This window comes from Dicentrarchus labrax, unplaced genomic scaffold (genome assembly GCF_905237075.1).
Source record: "Dicentrarchus labrax unplaced genomic scaffold, dlabrax2021, whole genome shotgun sequence".
In the NCBI taxonomy this organism is placed as follows: Eukaryota; Metazoa; Chordata; class Actinopteri; family Moronidae; genus Dicentrarchus; species Dicentrarchus labrax.
In genome coordinates, this window is record NW_026136702.1 from 18,983,713 (window position 1) to 19,003,734 (window position 20,022).

At 39.2% G+C, this 20,022-nt stretch overlaps 1 protein-coding gene across 14 annotated transcripts in view; it reads left to right on the top strand.

Annotated features, from left to right (window-relative positions):
• wdpcp (WD repeat containing planar cell polarity effector) overlaps window positions 1-11,731 on the top strand; it is an 84,509-nt gene extending 72,778 nt beyond the window's left edge. For 8 of the 14 annotated variants that reach the window (XM_051420509.1, XM_051420535.1, XM_051420501.1 and 5 more), the window contains 4 exons: window positions 5,211-5,325; window positions 9,119-9,210; window positions 10,754-10,835; window positions 11,184-11,731. In XM_051420509.1, the coding sequence (XP_051276469.1) occupies window positions 5,211-5,325; window positions 9,119-9,210; window positions 10,754-10,835; window positions 11,184-11,262 (368 nt within the window). In that variant the 3' untranslated portion in view covers window positions 11,263-11,731. Of the gene's footprint in view, window positions 1-5,210; window positions 5,326-9,118; window positions 9,211-10,734; window positions 10,836-11,183 lie in introns of those variants that run through there. The other 6 variants (XR_007887287.1, XM_051420570.1, XM_051420561.1 and 3 more) reach the window with 5 other exon arrangements.
• The last annotated feature ends 8,291 nt before the right edge of the window (window positions 11,732-20,022 follow it).

Here is a 20,022-nt window from a genome sequence, read left to right on the forward strand (position 1 = left end):
GACGACAACCATTTCATAATCACCACATCTTTTTCAAGAGTAGTTGTAAGTTGCAGTTCTTTTTTTGGGGGGGATGTAGATGGCCCTACAAGAAGATTTACTTCCCCCCGAATTGAATAAAAAGAGTTGTTTTATAAATTCTTTAATATCAGACTAATGAAACGCAATACACCAAAGTTTTCTGGAGTACCCAGCAAGGGGAGGGAAACCAGCGAAAGCCCATTTTTTTGTCATTACTTCAGACTGTGCTGCTGCCCTTTGACAAACACTCCCGAAAGCACATACCAGAGGGGATCAAGCCGAGTTCCTGATTACACACACGCACACGCAATTCCTCACAGAGCCTTCAAGAGCCAACGGGTGAGCAGTAAACATTCAAATTTGTGAGGGAACTAGATGAACATGTCTGATGAGTCCTTCATTGGTGCTTAAAACACACCAGAAGGCAATGTGCTTGTGTGTGTTTGTGTGTGTATTCGCACACAACCAAATGAGGCGAGAGAGGTATTTAACTCCACTGTATAAGGTCAAACCCCTAAGGCTGAGTGTCTGTGTGTTTGTCTGTGAATGAAAATGAGAGTTTGTGTAACTATAAGGCCTGTTTGCATGCAGTTTCTTTTTTCTTTTTTGTCTAATGTGATGCATAACACGCACACTCCTGCTCATAAGCCTCTTAATTATGTCCTCGATGATTTACCTCCATCACCTGCAGCATGTCCTATCCTTGGACAACAGCGCTGCAGAGAAAGAGGGAGGAAGGGACAGAAGAGAGAAAGAAAAAGGAGGAATGACAGCAGGGAAAGAGGAATGAAATTAGGAAAGGGAGCAAGGAAGGGGTAAGAGACAGAAAAGGATAAAATAAAATTTGGGAGAAGCAGGTGAAGGACAGAAAAACAAATAAACGAAGAAAAGGAAAATCGAAAAAAAAGAATATGAATGAGTAAAGAAGTTAGTGAAATTTATAAAAATTACAGGATGCATGTTTCCTGTTTCTTTGTTATATTTCAGGTTTTGTCTCTTAACGTCCGGTCACTGTTGCTGGCTATTGTAAGGAAAAGTTGTTGTTTAAAAAGTCCTAATCAGTTCACACCGCCTGCTACAAATTTGTCAGAGCTGGGAACACACCAAATGGCAACTAGCTGGTGAACATAGTGGAGCAATCAGCAGCTAAAGAGCCTGATATGATTGATGATGTTGCTCTAACAATATACCAACACATTCTGATCCATCAGTACAACTATTATAGCTGTAACATAACCAGCTGGTTGATATTTGTCAGTCAATTTCTTCTAGGTCTGGCAATCTTTAACACTATGTCATATTATAAAACTGATCAGATATTTGATCAAATGTAGGCACAAGGTAATCACAAGCAGAAGATATCTGCCTACACAATGCAACGCATTCCCACTTCTGGTGTAGACAGGAAGCAAAAGACACACACACATGCAAATCAGCCATCAACATTTAACATGGTAGATAGTTTGAAAGCATGTTTGGAAACACACACACACACACTCAAGAAGAGGATATTGACACTGTGTCACAGTCAGTGATGATGATGGTTAAACTGATGCCCCTCTCTAAGTGTGTGCGTGTGTGTATGTGCTGTACAAGCAGACAGAGCATATTAACAGAGCAGAAAAGCCAGGTCATAAATAATGAGTGGCTCGCTTCAAGCAGAGGGCTCCAGTGAACAGGTGTCTCGCTTTACACACACACACACACACACACACACACACACACACACACACACACACACACACACACACACACATACATACTCAGCCTCTGGCATGGCCATTACACACCACTAGGATCAGCTCTGGCTCTCAAGAACATACTACTCTATACTTCTACTTTACTATATTCTAAATAATTTAAGAATTTTAAATATTGTACTTTTTACTATATTTGTCTGACAGCTGCAGTCACTTATTTTTCTGATTTAAGATTTTACATAAAAACACAAGCATATAAAATGATGATTAGCACATAGCTTGAAGCCTGGAAGGATAGATTATTGCGTGATTTTATGTTTTCGTCTTCTTGCAAGTCCAGCTGCCTCACAACTGAGACGCCCCCTATAAAATTGTCATGTTTTCTTTTAAATAAGTTTTTGAGGCACAAAGAGGTAAAATTATCCAAAATGTCACAAAAAAGCAAAGATTAGACAAAGTCCAAAAGATACAATACAAACTAATGTATACTAATAATATATATATATACTTTCCTATCCCACTAGTCATCTCACGACTCCTCAGATTTATCTTGTGACCCTTTGGAGAGTCCCGACCTCTAGGCTGGGAATCACTGGACTAAACTACCAAACTGTATATACAGTTTTATATAAAGTAGCTCCACCTCAACCAGATATGACTACAAAATGCTGCTTGCACATTGATGCATTAGTCAAAATCTCTGAATGTCATATATGATAATACATCACTCATGTGAGTATTTTTACCCTGTGGTATTGGTAGTGTTACTTAAGTAAAGGATCTCCTTCTAGTTTGCTTTGGTGAAGATTAGTTTAATTAAGTTTTGTTCCACAATGATAAAGCATATAATAAAATAACAAATTATGTTATTTTGGTTTAACTTAAATTTATATTTTGTAAAAACTGAAGAATAATGAATGTCATTATTAAAACAAATCCAGAAGCTTGTCAAACATGACTCCTCAAAGTGAGACAAGCAAACAAAAAACTAATATTTGTTCTCTGATAAATATTTGTTCTCTCTTATAGTGTGTGTGTCTAACAAATAAGTCAGTATCAGCATTACTCAGTGGAGAATTCAGTGCTAACCTACAGTTATTCCTGCGTGCTTTGCAAATTAATCATGATCATGCCTGCCGTCGAAATACAAATAGCATCTACATTTACAATTCATAACTGTATTTGTAAAAGTGGCAGTTCCTATTTATTTGAACACATAAAGTCAGAGTCCTTCCGCAGTGACTAAACATAGACTTGTGTCATCAGTCATGTGCTTTTTCCCACAGTGCAAATTTTCAGTTTGAACACACACAACAGGACGAAATTTGTTTGTTCTCAGTCATTGTCACACACTAAAAGTCAAATTCAGAATGGCCCTCGGAGACATGTGTTTGTGTAAATATGTGTACAGTATGTGTGCAGTTGGGTGTGACATGGGCGGTAGGTCACACTGAATCCTGCATGAACTGAACATTTGTTAGTTCATGGCTGGATTTGCTTGCAGCTCTGACCCCAACAGCACAGAGTAATTACTTAAAGATCCCCTCCCGACATGTATTAAGACATGTATACAAATACTCTGCTGGAACAATAATGCGTGTCTTGTAGGTTTTTTTTCGGGGGAAAAAAAAAGTATACTTTTCAATTTTTAAAAAGGCATTTTCTCCTTCTATCTAAATAAAACAAATCTGAATCTATGAATATGCAAAGTTTTTCTGCTGGACACAAGATGTGCATTCTCAGTGCACTGGCGGCTTCAAGTTTCTACACCATAGTTGTATAAATTGTATACTGGACCAGCAGAGTGTTGTTTTTACACTTATAATGAATAAAACCTGTCAACTACTGAGCTTTAAAGGTGCTGGTAGATTGATTTTGTTACCTTTGGACAGAGCCAGGGTAGCTGTTTCCTGTCCTTATGAGAAGCTAACTGGCTGCTGGCTGTAGCATCTTATTTAACAGACAGACATGAGAGTGGTATCGATCTTCTCATCTAACTCTCAGCAACAGAGGGAATAAGAATATATAATACTTTTCCTCAAGGTCAGTTGGTTTTAGTTCTGGTCCTCGGGACTCTTTGCTCTGCTGGTTTTCATCTGAGCCATTTAATCTGACATTGTTTTACACCTGGAATTAGCTGCAATTAACTTTCTGGTAGCACAGAAAACCAACCAGCTGTGGTTTTCTTGAGGAGCAGGAGTGAAATTAGCTGATCTAGGCCATCGCCACCCTGGATTTCACGTCATAAAAATCATAGAAACGAGTTGATTTGCATTGGAAAGAAGAAACACTGGAAAGAAGAGCATATCTTATGATATTGTTGGGATGATTTTTCACTTATTTCCTAAAAAATGACTCAATACCAGATCAAGTGGTTCTTTAAGGTGGACGTCTTTTGCGGTGCATCAGCGTCAGTCGTAGACTTGGAATCAGATTGGGCAGAGGCACCGTATTTCTATGCTCCTCTTCTCATATTTATCTGCATCCATTGTAAACGCCGGTGAACAGAGATTCTGCCTTCGCTTCTACACATAAACACACAATAGAGGACACACATTTCAGCTTAGAAATGGTCCCTTTTATAACAGCATTGGAAATCGCTTATAGCTGTCTGGCTGACAAGTGTGTTGATTTGGATAGATATGGCATTGTGAGAGGCAGAGTAGCGAACAAGTGCGAGGGAAGGCCTCTTTCTCTTCCTCTCTATCTCGTTTTCTTTGGAGTAGCATTTTGCCAAGAGGAGAAGCCAAGTTGTTTGCCTGATCATTCTGTCTCCCCCTCACAAAGGCTGATGTGACTGCAGGGCCTTTCAATGGGCAAAGAGACAAGAGCTTTATCTGAAGATCCACTTCTCCACCTCCTCTCTCTGCTTTCTTGGTCGTTATGGTGAAAGCCTGTTAGCTTCGGTGTGTGTTGAAGGAAACCAGCATTTGTTTCTTTTCCCCTCTCAGCTCTGTTGGTTGCTCTGTTCTCACAACCTCCATCACTGCTTGACTTCTTGTCTCAATTCTAAAAACTTTACTGGCATGACGTGTTTATCAGGAACAAGATTGTCAAGGCATGACATCCAAATTGGCAAAAGCCTACACTCACGTAAATGCAGCTTTTGACATGAACCATATAGAGATGACAGATTATGGGGCTGAAAAACAGACAAGGTGCTAGGCCTGCATTTTGATCTCACAGAGATCTTCAGGCTTTGTCAGGTAAGCAAAGAAGGGTGTGCAATATAGAGGCAAATTACAAATTAAAGGAAAAACCAGAATAAATGAGTTGGGAAGCATAATGATTGTAAATGCTTCCCTACAGGATATGAGGGGTCAGCGAATGGTTTGATAAAAAATATGTGAATCATCTGCTGTGGCCTTCGCAGTCACCAGAAGACAATGGTGATAATAATTTAAACCGGGTCGTCCTTTTTATTCCATTCTTAAGTAAAAGAAAACTGTCACTCATCCTTGTCTCCCTGTGTGTGTTTGTGTGTCCTAGAAGATCCTCGGAGAGGCAGAAATGTTGTGTTACGTGGTTCCAGCTTCACAGACAGACAGACAGACAGGAACCAGAGTGCAACCGGATCTTCGTACCCAGGCACACCTACAACACAGTGAGTTACATGTACTGTCTTTGTGTGTGTGTGTGTGTGTGTGTGTGTGTGTGTGTGTGTGTGTGTGTGTGTGTGTGTGTGTGTGTGTGTGTGTGGTTTGTTACAGATCAGTATTTTATTTATATTTTCATTATTACTGATAAGCACACACACACACACACACACACACACACACACACACACACACACACACAAACACAAACAAGGGTTACACTTTAGGTTTGGTTAGGTTTACACCTCAAAATCATCTTGGTTATCTTGATGAATGTCACACAATCTGTTATATATCTGTAACGTCTACAGACAAAGCAAAACAGTTACAAATAGTCTATAAACTATCTGTAGGTGGACTATCCAAATGAAGTGTCAAAACAACATTGACATATCATCCCATCTTAAGTTGATATAGTGAACTTGTTAGCAAACAGTTGCTTATTTACTCATCCAGCAGTTACAGAGCAACATTATTATTATTAATCTTTGTGTCCATCTGATGAATGTAAGTCCTAGATTCACTCTTTTGTAGCTCTGTTTTAGTCTGTAACTCTTGAGGGAAATATCTGGTTCTTTAGCTGCTCAATGCTCTTTATGTTCACCAGCTAGTCTCTAATTGAGTCTGTTTGCCGTTTGGTGCTGAGCAGGTAGTGTGCGGTGCAGGTTTACAGCTGCCTGCTGCAGCCGAACACAGTACCATGAGAGTGAACCAAAATAGTAAAGTTATGGCCCATACAGCTAAACAATGAGCTGAAACTTACTGTAAAGCTTTTACATTGTCATTTGATGCATTGTTATTATAAAAGTACTGATTAAAGCCGCTTTAAATAAAAACAGAATATTTAGTTCAACTTGCTATAAATGAAGCCACAGACAGATTTTGTGCAGATGATTCACTGTTTTACTGTTAGTCGTACATGTGATCTCCTCTCCCACAGTGATTCACCATTGTCTGTATATGAATTGCATGAGAGCGTCTGTGGCCAAATGACCCAGCTGCAGCCTAAAAGCCTTCACTCCCAGTGACATTTCAAATGTCAAAGCCACATCAGTTCCGGGTCTTACGCTTCCAGCGATCCCAACACTGAACCGGGAGCCACATTTAAAACTCCACCGGAGTCCATTTTCACCATGGTTCGGTCTCCAGAGTGCAGACGAAACTCACTGTTTCAGAGTGATTGTTTAATACACTCGTCTATGAATGACATGTTGAAACAGTGTGACTAAAGACGCACTGAAAGCATTCCTCTCTTTGTCCCTGCCTGTCTTACACACACACAAACAGATACATACAAATATAGCCATCCACGTCTCTATTATTGTGGGATGGGGGGGTGGTGGGAGGAAGTAATGGAGGGGCATTCCTTGTCATACCCCAACTAACATACTGGAGTATTTATATGGGATTTGTGTGTATTAGATAAAAAAGCGCTCTTGTTCTTTTCATCCTCATAGGCTTTTCATGGCTGTTTGACTGTAACACTGATGACTCTCTGCAACCCCCCACCCACCTCCAACCCCTCCACTCTGCGTTTCTCTAAGCCCCCTCCATCCATCCCAAATCCCTTCCTATCAGCCAATTTAAACAAGCTGGGTCCAAAGAGAGAGAGAGACAGAGAGACAGAGAGAGAGGGGGGGGGGAGAGAGAGACAGAGAGAAATGCTCTGTATAAGCTCTTTTTAAAAACAGTAAAAGGAACGAGAGGAGAAAAAAAGAGTGGTAAAGAGGGTTAGGGCGATTTGGCAGCCAAAAGCCCAGTTGTACTACCCCAGGTCTTACCCTGCACCGCTGACAGAGGCTAAGAAAGCAGATCCCCAAACCTCCCAAAAGATAATGGCCACAGAGAGAAAGAGACAAAAGCCTTTGCCTTTTTTATTTCCACAATCCCCCCCCCAGAACAATTTTTTTACATTGAACCCCCCTCTTTTTGTAATCTGGTCTCCGATGAAGTTTCATTGTTTCTCATGTGAAGCCAATGACAGCTTAGCTGAGATGGAGTAGGGGAGGCATTGTAGCGCGGGCGTTCTCCCGTTTGGCTCGCTGAGAAAAGAGCAGAGAAAGAGAGGGAGTCGAGCACAATGGTAGTTTGGGGGCTCCTCGCACGATTCCCGCATTCCCCAAATCCGACTCTTTGCTCGGAGAAGTGAGCGAGAACGAGACGGGAATCTGGGAAGCATCCCAACGTTCCTTTGATGGCTGCTGGCCTCTCTCACTCATCACGTACTCCTCTGTCAGTGGAGTAAGAAGAATGGAGGTTATTTCTATTTTTGCTTAGTGGAGGCCAAAGTTTAGTTTGATGTGATGAGAGCCAAGCCTTTATATTTGAAAAATGTTTTTCAACTTTTATGTCTCTATTTGATATTCATGTCCAGAATCAGTGAGAGGACAGATTATTGAACCTGATCCTGAAGCCCCAAACAGAAACACTAAGGTTACGCTGCTGCAGTGGTTTACCAATATATCAAAGTTAATGTCAACACAAGTGATTTCCACTTCCATATGATTAAGGTGAGAATATGCCAAATTAGAATAACCTACAGTAGTGTGTATTGAGTGTCATAGTATTGTGTTAATTGGATGAAGGATGAAGATTTCCAGAGAGTAGTCCATTTGAGAATTACTTACTTGGCAATAAACCTGCTTCTGATTCTGCTTTTAGAGATACGTGGTTCTTCCAGGACAGCCACACTACAAACATATGATGATTATAGAATATGATGCATTGCCATAGATTAAACTATCCAACAGTATTTAAGGTAGTTAAAACTAGATCAACCTTAAACATCTTCAGCAGTAATATTAAACCAAAAACATCAACTATAATAGTAAAACACTGACAGGGAACATTTTACTGCATAATGAGTACTTTTCTTTTAACAATACTTCATTCTACTTTGGTAAGATTTTGAATGCAGGACTTGTACTTGTGGAGTATTTTCACAGTGTGGTATTGCTACTGCTCTGAATACTTCTTCCACCACTTGATATATTATTAATGAGAAGGATGATACGTATGTCAAGACTGCCATTGATAAAATAAAGATCACACTGAGAGTGATATTTAGCTTTCAGCAACTTGTGTTTCACCTGATACACGCTCATGTGGCTCAGGTATTGACCTAGGAAATTAGTGCCTTGTTGAACACAGTTGATGGTGTCTCAAAGAAAGTCTGAATGGTTTCTCTAACGTTTTTAGATTCTGCTACTTTTTGCATCCTGTGCAAAACAAAATTGTAATGGAAGCAGTTTTATGTTTTTTGGGAGGAGGTGAAGAGAGAAGAATCAAATTTTCATCAGAGGAGGAATCTGGTGGACCAGAAACATTGTAAAACAAACATCCTCTATGCAAAATAGACAATGCACTGTACATATATACATTGTATGCATCTAAATCAGTGAAAGAAGAGGAGCTGGATGTACCAAATTCTCCCCACACAGCAGCATCTTTTTTTTATTTTTTTATTCCCATTTCTCTTTACCAGAACATACAGTATATAATAACTATTATATAAATGATATAACTAATTCAGACCCAGGTTGTCTGTATTCAATAAATCACAAGTAGAAACTAGACTAGATAGATGGATAGATGGATACATAGATAGATACATAGATAGATATTGGGGTAAAGTTATTATATCTATATGGTAAATTACAGCATTATTGTTTGTGAAAAAGGGGCTGGTTACTGTGCAGTTGTCCCTCTGCATTGTATTCTGTGCTGTGTGTCATTCATGTAATTAACCATTCATTTTTAAACAAAAAGCAACAGATCTAACTTTTGCCCTTGGTTCCTCAGTGCTGATGGGAGAGCCAATCAGAGGAGACCACAGGCAGAGAGCATATGTGTGACCGTGAGCCCCGATGTGTTCAGGACACTGAGACAAACAGGTTCGTCCGTCTGTCTGTCTGTCTGTCTGTCTGTCTGTCATACTTCAAGCACCTGTATCTCTGTTTTGTCTGTGAAAAAGTTATCTAATGCTGGAGCTTAACCTTTCTAGGTGAAAGAATCACAGGAATATAGATAAGCAGCATTTAACCTGAAGATTAATGGCCGCTACTTCAGACTGATCTTTGGAGCAACCTGATAAATGAGAAATGTTAGAGGTTTTTTCATGAAGCTTCAGCTGTCTCTCGATTTTTGAGTTGCAGATGATTGAAGGGGAACTGCGCCTTAAAGTCTGTTTACAGGTTTTTAAATACTCCTGCATATTTGCAACAATCGGGGGGGAGTTAGAAAGAAGTGAGTTTATCAGACCTCTGTGGCCTCCTCCTCATCTCTTCTTGAGGCTCCATTATCTGCTACTAGCATAACATACCTGCAATAGAACTGTTGGATGTCTCTTTAAAAAAGGAGGTCTCTTTTAAAAAAGTTTGTATAAAGTAAAATGTCTTGTCTTTGTCATTGCGTATTCAGAAATAAGTCTTATTAAGAATTAAAATCTTAAAATCTTTCCATATTTTTTCATTTCAAAATGGGAAATCTGAAAGATTTTCACTTGGTGGGGAGTAGTGTCTTTGGTGGTTACCTTGCAGCTTTGAAAACCCTAAAATATTCTGACCAATCACAGATGTGATCAACCATCATAATGAACCAGGAGTCACTTATACCTGTAAAAAAAACAAAAAACAGCCACTCTTGTCCCAAATGGAAACAAAACCACCCTCAATGTTGCTCTAAATTCTCCCCAAACCACCTACAACAAAACTGTTTACCCTGTATGCAGCAGCAGCTGAGAGAGAGAGAGAGAGAGAGAGAGAGAGAGAGAGAGAGAGAGTCAGCCCATTATATTAAATCTAATCATGTTCAGCATGTCGGTTTCAGGTCACGTTTTAAGCCCTGCAACAATTCTCCTGCGACATTCAGCCTGTTTTATTCTCTAAACGTAGCCTGAGTGCTCTCCTCTGCTGGTCTCAGATGTCTGAGATGACTAACTGGTCATTTAGGAAAAACACCCATTAAGAAAACATCACTGCTTCTTCCTCACTTCCTCCTCTCCTCCATCCTGCTCTCTCCATTTTAATAATTCCATTTTTCGGGTGATTAGCAATTGTCTCGCTATCAAATCACTCTGTCGTTTGATAATCCGGACTGTAGGCTATTGGGGGGAATTTGCATCAGCTTTTTAAATATCTGTATAAGGCACGCTGGGGTTTTAATGTCAATCATAACCTTATTAACGCAGAGCTCAGAGCGAGAGAGATCGCCATGAGTGACAACGGTTTACATTCGTTAAAACCCAGAAAAGGCGACATGTCCGACCCAATGAGTGAGCATGTAACTTGTTCAGGCATTCAGCCGTGTGTGTATGTGTGTGTCTGTGTGTCTGTGTGTCTCTGTCTGTGTTTATGTGCTGTAGGGCTCCCATGTGTGATTGTGCATGTCTAATGTTTGGTTGTTGTACTTGTTTAAAGTGTCACGGCTGGTTTACAGGAACGTCAAACAGCCTCCAACATCTTCTGTCATTTGATTTTGTTCTGCAGAAAGCAGTGAAGGTGACAGAGACAACAAGAATGTAAGTTGATTGACCCAATATTGACTTTTATTTTGATTTCTGCCGACAGAATTCACAAGGCTGTATCATGTCTGTCCGTCAGAAAAGTTATCTAGAATCATATCCTATCCTAGCTCATAGTGTGTGTCTGTGTGTGTGTGTGCAGTTACTGTCCTCAAGCTCATATTACCTTAAAAATTCATGATGCTGAAGGCTTCAAGACTTGAGCTTTCAGGTGTGAATGCAGGATAAAGAGGACGTGGTGCAGTGTAGCACAGTACAGATCCTCTAAAAGCTCCATGTGCTGTATTTACATTCACACACTGCTCAGGTTTATAAATCGTAACATTTCTCTTTGTTCTCTCTCAGGAAGATGAAGACCCCGGGATGCTTCACATGGTCCATTTGGGAATGGTTTGAAAAAAAACTAGTAACAAGTAAGATATGATAAGAACACTTTATTAATCCCAGTGGGACACGGGAGAGACACAACAACATCTCACCAATAACAGGCTCTCTTTGTCTGTACTTTTATATACCAAGAAGTCACTTACCTGTATTACCTGGATTGAAATTCAAATGCTTATCATTGTACAGTAGATGAATATTTCTGATAAAAGTGAAATACTACTTGAGTATTAAATGTGAATACATTAGTTCTGTATTACCAGTTTTATCTGTAATTTGTACATATTAGACCTGTTTTAGTATATCTGTGAAATTTCAGTCAAGTTAAATACACTGAGCAGCTCCACAGAGGTTATTTTCTCTCTTATTGAAGTCTAAACTAAATGAACCTTAAAAGAAAACAGTTACACCAGGTTGCCTTTAAAAACATGACAGAAAGTGTTTTAAACCTTGCCATTAATCAGCCTGAAAAAATAAAGACTTCCATTATATTTCCATCACCACTGATATTGAATGTTCCAGGCTTCCTCTGTGTGTGAGTGTGTGTATATGTGTTTCTGTGTGTGTGTGTGTGTGTGTGTGTGTGTGTGTGTGTGTGTGTGTGTGTGTGTGTGTATATATGTGTGTGTATGTGTGTGTCGGCCAAGATTACGGGCCACAGTTTTATTCATGAATAGGAGCCAACCAGCGTCTTTAAAGCATCGCGCGGAGCCCCTTTCCTGAACAGCAGCCATAGCCGTGTCAGAGCTGTCGACGCGCTGCGCTCACCGACTAATCTGACAGCGCCGCGCGAGCCCTAATCCCTCACTGTATCGTAATCTATTTACTTTGCATTCTAAGAGGATTTCCACCAAAAAATATACAAGAAGCGATGTTGGAAATGGACAGAAGATCAGCGAGGATGCTTTTCTGCTCCTTTTTTTGTTTTGTTAGCTTTTTAAAAAAAATCATTGTATGTTTTTTGGGGAGTCAATCCCCTGCAAGAGGGATGGGTGAAAGGAATTACATTTCTGACTGATACTAATACTTCTCTTATGTAAACATCAAAATGTTATATTTCCCTTCTGATGATACAGTCACACTGCAGAGCCTGCTGGAGATAAGTGGCATCTGTCGATGCCTTTAGTGCATCTCTTGACACGTTTATAATTTACAAACCAAGGCTGCATTATCTCCTGATTGTTTGACTTGACAGCTTGAATAAAAGCTGCAAAATTGCTTAACAGGCGAGCACAAGTTCCTCCCATCTCTCTGATGGCCTACACAGTAGCCTTTTTGACATGCAAACAGTGAAATCTCCTCTTTCATAATACAGAAAACAAAGTACGAGACCAAATGCTCTCCTCAGTTACCCTTTAAGCAATTATGTCAGCTTTGTAAAATCATAAATAGTTATGCTTCATTTAAAATGTGGCCAGCAGCTTTATTGTAAAACACCGCCTCACGCTCAAATCTTTGCCATCCGAGATGACTCGCAGAGATAGGCTTATTAGTGGTATTAACATACTGCGCGGCATGCTGGAGCTGTGAAGCGGCCTTGTTAACATTTGGAAATGAATCAAGCCTCCAGCACTTGCTATTATCCAGGTTATCTGTTTTTTTCTCTCCTCTGTGCAACAGCTGTGCTGTGTTTTTGCGGAAGCTTTATCACATCTAATGATGGCTCTGATTGGACTGATACTGTTTCCCCTCAGGGGGAGGTTGTATGTTTTATAGGTTTGTTTCACTGATCTTCACAAGCCAGATCCCCAAAATATTATAGACTAATATGTCAGGACCATTAAAGACATCAAAGAGACATAATTACTTACAAATAATGATAATTGGAATTATCTTGTTCCTAGGAAAACTGAATAGTGTTAAGTTATCAGTTATCATTCCAGTCAGTGAATGAGATGTACTTTGCATAAATATCATGCTACAGTTTTTTCATTAAGAAAAGTACTTAATTACGGTGCAACGTATGCTTCCTGAAAAAGCCTCTTCAGACAAAAACATTATAATTTGATACTCTATGATTAAAACAACTGCAGATTGAGATCCGAGAGAAACATCAGCATTCTGCTGAGACTGAAGTTAGAATAAATGTTATATTCATGGTTAACCTTAGGTCAAATATCCTCAACATGAATGTTCTGTTGTGTGTCCAGAGATACCAGACCAGAAACTAACACTGTTTTATCACTGATACTTCCTGACTTTGACTAATTTTATGAGAATTTCTTATGAACATAATTTGATGACATGTTTCTGAAGTCTACTACCAAACATTTTCATTACTTCTGTCAGCTGTAAAAGATAATTAAATACAATGGATTTACATCTGCTCCATGTCTGTGATTGATGTTGACTCTATGAGGATTTCTGTTTTTGGATTTTTATAAAAGGTTTATTCTAACACAGAGTTAGACCCAACTGAACCCAAAAATAACATCACTATGAAGGATAACTCATTGTTCATTTATTCGTCTTTAAATGACTTTTTGGCAAACAAAAGAATTATGTATAATTTCTCATGCATAGCCCATAAAGCTTAAAAAACATTACATATTTCCTCATTCGGAGATACAGCAATGCTTTACGGTCATATCTGTTTTGTTACCTTCATCAAATATGAAAGCCCGGTTAAGGTAAGGATCACCAACTTAATACTGTGTATTAATATATAGCAACCATACTACCTATAGATATATCTTCCGTATAGCTGATTTACTAAAGTAGAAAATATTTGCAAATAAATTACCTCACAGTCAGAGAGAGCATTCTTTCTTACGTCTTCATCCGTGATTTGTGTTTAAAAGGTCAAAGGTCATCAGTAAGGTTTAGATTTTTTCTAGCGATAAACACACTATGTATTTTCTTAGCATGTTACACATCAGCCAACTTTTCATAAGACAGATTCAGACATTTCTTTTCTCTCTAGTTGCTGCTCGTATGTTGAGAGAAATTTGTCAATGAAGAACAAACTAAATGAACATGGAAATGTGGCCAACACGTCTGACAGCAATCTGTTGACGCACAGAGACAACGTCCTTGGTGGGAAACACTAAAGCCTGCAGGCCAACAAGCCTCCATTAAGCTTTCCCATGTCTGCAGGGCTTAAGGGAAAAGACAAGTTGTGACTTGGGATGAGGGTCTGCTGCATCCTTTCCAGATGAGATAATACAAGACCTGTTCAGATACCTTTCTACTCCATCCCTTCTTACTCTGACGCTGCTGATTTAAAAGAGAGGATGCCATCAGGAGGGAAGAAAGCATCTAAAGTCATATATGAAGGGAGAAAACTCTGAGCTACTTTCACCAGTCCAGTCTTGTCTGATTTCCTATCAGCTACTTCAAAGAAGGAAAGAAAGAAGGAAGGAAGCGTTTGGCTGCTCCACTGACCTCAGAACAGCTGCTGGACAAATCTTTCTTTTAAACTGATTTACTGTTGAGGAACTTGGATTGTGCCAAAATCTCCAGTATTTCTCAGGTAGATGGTTCAGTTTAGTATTAACCCAGAATATGGAGATAAACCTTTTAGTGTTCTACAGTTTGTATTATTTTTAGCCATGCTTGTCTCTTGTCTGTAGGAATGTTGGTCTGTGAGTCCAATACTTTAGTCCAGTCTGAAATATCACAACAACTATTACATTATCATGAAATTGTATACAGACATTCAGGATCCCCAGAGGATGAATCCTAATGATTTTGATGATCGCCTGACTTTTTTTTTTTTTTATCTCTAGCGCCACCATGAGCTTCACATTTTTGGTTTTGAATGAAATGTCAACAACTGTAGGATGGATCAACATTCATGTCCCCCTCAGAATGGATTGTAATAGCTTTATCCAGCACCATCATTGGTTCAAAAAGTTAATTTGTCCAACACTTTGGTTCATAACCAAATACCTGCAAAACTAATCAGCCTCAGTTGTATTTTTATTTAGTGCTAATTAGCTAATGTTAGAATGCTAACATGCTAAATTAAGGTGTTGAAGACAGCAAACGATGTACCAGCTGAACTTTAACATTTAACACTCATTCTGGCTGAAAATAACGATTATTTTCATAATCAATAAATTGATTGATTATCATCAATTGTCATTGTGAACATTTTAAGCTGCTAATGTTAGCATTTATGTTTGCATTTACCTGCCCCACAGACTGGCTAGCACAGCTATAAACGCTTCCAATAATCTGTAGATTTATTATGTTTACAACTGAACTTCAGCCTTCAGTATAATTAAAGTCATTAACAAATCAGTAAAGTAAAAACATCTTTATGCTATGCGGCTAACTAGTCGACGAAAGTGCTTTGTACCTTAATGATTACTTTAATTATGGGTCTGTTTTATTCCATTTTCTTATTTAATGCCTATTTTACTGAGCCTGTCAGGTTTAGACAGATCATTTAAACCAACTGCAAACACTGCAAAAGGTTCCTATTGTTTCACTTTTAGGAAAATGCTATTTAGTTACACACCACAGAGAGACGGTGTATCGTCCTGACTATGCTCATCTTAAACCTACAGTATGTAAACCCACAAGGAATTTCATGAATGCTCTCAGTGCCTTGTGTCGTAGGGGTGACTAAGCTGCTTTCAGTCCACCAGCTCTGCTGTGTTTGCTGCCTGGACTCAACTGTGAAATCCCCTCAGAGGAACCAATGGTACTCTCACCTTCTTTGAATTTTGATGATGGATTCAAGAGGTTGTTGTTAGCTTTTTTTTGGGGGGGGTTTAAGACAAACCTTTAAATGTCAGACCCGGAAACAATTCAAAATGACAAAATAGACGTTAAAGTCTACTGCAACTACCAGTTTTATGTCTTAAAACAAGATGCAAGAAAAAAAAAGGCTTTTCTGACAAAGCAGAGAAACTGAAGACGGTGGCCTGGACTCCACCCATGTCGGTGTACAGTTGACCCCAGATTAACCTCCCAGGTAAATTTAATCCTCCTCTGTATCACCTCTCACTCCTCATACCAGCCTATAAGGTCTGGCGACAGTCGACAGCCAATGAAAGACAACTGTGAGTGTTTTTTTTTCTCCTGTCCTGCATGGAAATGGAAGACAACAAACAGTCCCAGCATGCAGGCTGCTATCAGTGCATCTCGTGGTCCTTCAAATCTCTTTCTCTCACACACACTTTGACTTACCGAGGCCCGTAAGGTCTCACAAACCTAAATAATACAGAAGGATCAGTCCGGTTTCTGTCTCGCACGCTGTATTTATCTTACTGTCTGTCTCTGTTTCTCTTTCCTAGATACGAATCACAACCACTCATGCAAAAACGGTCCAGCTTGGTTCCAGTTCATTTCCTGGACAAGTGTGAACAAAATGTCAACAGTTTCCAGTCCACCCACATTCAGACACCCTCACTGGATCAGGCAGAAGGCCAAAAGGTCGACGGTTGACAACAGGCGACGTGGTGCAATCGATCGTCCTATTGAACAGAGTATGAAGGCGTTAGACCCTCAGTTCAGGTTAAAACAACAGTTGTCACACACACACACACACACACACACACACACACACACACACACACACACACACACACACACACACAGGTTTAAGTGATGAACTGGTTCAATAGCATGTTTTTTTTTTTATGTAGTCAGTGGTGACGTGTTTAATTTTTAAACCATGGCTCCTAATTGTAATACTCTAACAACATTTTAGAGGCTTTTGTCACCTTGAAAATAATGAAATGCTGTTGAAAGAAGTGATTACGTGCAGTTTTTGGTGAGAATATGTATTTTCAATATTTGTTATCGTTCACTGTGCTTTAAAAAATATAGTATTGAACCCTGTGTGAACATAAAATCTTCTGAAAGCACTCAAAGAATTTGGATTTTAGAAATGTGTGACAAACAGATAAACTATGTGCCTGGTGCATTATATTATCAACTTGATCAGTCGTAAACCTTTTCTAAGGTACAGGAGAATTTTTGGTTCCTCCCTGCAGCTCAGGTGAGGCCAAACACTTCGGCATCAACATATTTACTTTTCTACTTTAGTTCTCAACCTGTTGAAAAACAAACCCGGATGAATATTCAGTCCTTACATTTAGAGGACGTTTAGGGTCTGAGGAAAAATATAAAACCATTTGGATTTGTTCTTTTGTTCAAAAAAGATAAAATAAAAAGATACCGGTTGATTCCAGGTGTGTTTTGATATATTTAATATATTGTAGTGCTATGTGTGGTGCTCAAAGGAGTTCCTAAAAGTAAACAAAGTTGTGTGTGTTTGATTTCAAGCTTTTACTGTGAACTAACATGGTTAAAATTCAGTTTAATTTAAAACTAATGTTGCTACATCTATCTGATATCTGCCAGTTGGCATAAATCAAGAAAAGTATATCAATAAAATAGATGTAAAGAAAATACTAAATAAAATTTTTAATGTGTGTTTTCAGGTTGTTTCTGAACAAGGATGTTTTTCTTTGTTGTAGCATGAATTTCATTTAGTTTTTTTGCTTAATTTAAATATTTTTTTAAACATTACATGTTTATCAAACATCTCTGCATGTTTGTGGCGTTATTTTCACTGGTATTATGTTCTAAGACGGTAAATTCCTAAATGTTATCCCAAAAAATAAAAGTACCAGCAGCTGAAGCATGAAAGAAAAGTAAATACAGAGCGAGGCGCCTCTTTCACATTAGAGTCTAAAACAAATATATTAAATACTCTGATGCAACAAGCATGGTTGGAAAAATATGAATACCGACTAACAAGAAGATGTTTGCTCCATAAACAGTAATAATAATAATTTGCCTGATGTAAAATAAGCCGGATCAAACTATTTGTATTATATTTTCCTCACTTTAAACAAGACGCATTGTTTCACCTGCAGCTGTGGTTGGTTTAAACAACTCCATAAGTTTATATAGGCTGTAAATGTTAGATTGGGTCCTGTTTGCTCCACAGTAACACTCATCATTTATCATCATCATCATCATCATCATTTAGTTTCTTCCTGCCTTGTTCAGCGTTAATCAGCCAGATCTTTCTCCAACAGCGTGTGCGGGATTTTAGCCTTTAAGGTTCGTTCAGGCCAGAACTTCTCTCATCCTCAGAGTTTCATCCCTTTATCTTCTCGTGTTTTATATTTTATTTATATATTACAGCCCTATATGCATCAGTTTAATGAGTCCAGCTGTGTCCTGAAGGCTGCAGGGAAACACGCGTGTCTGCTGCAGCTTCGCGTCCTCGGAGGAAACATTGAGTAACGGATCTCTCCTCTTACTCCGCGCTCTTCGTTTCTGTGGGTGTTTTTGAAGGTGAGCAGCTGTCTCATCATGTGAGACCTGTAGCTCTCTCTCAGACTCCTTAAACAATCCCACAAGATTGGTCGCAAATGTTTGTTTGATGCAAATCCGAACAAATCCGCCGCTGTTCGTGGACACTCGCTGCGCTGTTTGCGCGTCTTGGCGCAAACATGTTTAATGTGCTGGTTGGCAGATATTTATTCAGCTGCTGCATTTGCATAAAGAGAGAGAAAGAGAGAGAGAGAGAGAGTTAGAGAGACAACACACGGCTGGCTGCAGCTGCTCTGTACAGACAGGGAGAGGCCTACATGTGTGTATCGATCTGGCTGATCATCTGATCAGGGAGAGATTATCGATCGGATCCAATACAAAAATGTTGTGACCCTTTTAAAATGAAGCAATGTAAAGACTTCTCACGTTGTTTCATTTGGAGGATTTTTAAAGGCACTAAAGGTAAAACTATCCAATATATCGCTAGAAAAAGAGCAAACCGAAATCAGGCAGAAACAAACTTCCTCTTTAGCTCCGGTGTTTCTCTCTCAGATCTTGATCATCTTGTTGCTCCTAAACTGTTTGACCCTTTACAAACCAAACCCCTCCCTCAAAAGTTAACATATGCCTGTGATGAGCTGTGAGTGATTTCTACCTTCTCAGATTATTCATCTGAATATTTTCAGGCCTGAGGAAGTCAGTCTACTTAATATTTGAGAAAAAGTTTAGTTTTATGTCCGTTTCTTTTTCTCCAACTTGTTGATCTTCTGATCCCTGCTATGACTCAGTGGGAGATTACACTATTAGAACTAAACTGAAACTAATTGATCGTTACTTTTCAAGCAAAAATGGAAAATATTTGCTGCCTCTGAAAACTGAGGATTTGCTGATTTCCTTTCTGTGATAATAGTGAATATGTCGGACTAATAAAAGCAACGCGAGGCTAGGCCGGGCTCTGGGGACTGGGATGAACGCTTTACAGACAAAACAATGAATCTATTAATCGAGAAAATAATCAGCGGATTAACCTTTAATGAAAATAATCGTTAGTTGCAGCCCTAATTAGAGAATATCTAATGAGTTTTTCTCGAGGCCTACTTATTGTCCAAAGTCCGATTTCTGTTTATTTTCTTATTTGAAAAACCTAATTTGTCTTGATTAAAAACAGGCGGAGGGGCAGAAAAGTGCGCGCTACCTGCTCTTTGGGGGGGCAATTAATTTGTTTTTATTGCCTCCTCTGCTCTCAGTGCGGCCTTCACCGCTTCAAAACATGCTCGTCCAAAACAACCTCGCCAGAGAACTGACGCGATATGTTGTTTTTTTTACTCCCTCCTCTCTCTCTCTTCTTTTATAATGCGTTTATGCTTGCAGGCATAACACACACACACACACACACACACACACACACACACACTTACATCTGACCCCCTAACCTGGCCCCACCTACGTAATTACCGCATCAGAGGCAGTGAAATTCCTGCAGGTTATTTTGGAGAAACCAACTCAGGGCGCAGGAGTAATTATCACGCCATTACAGCGCCGCATTCAATTACGCCTC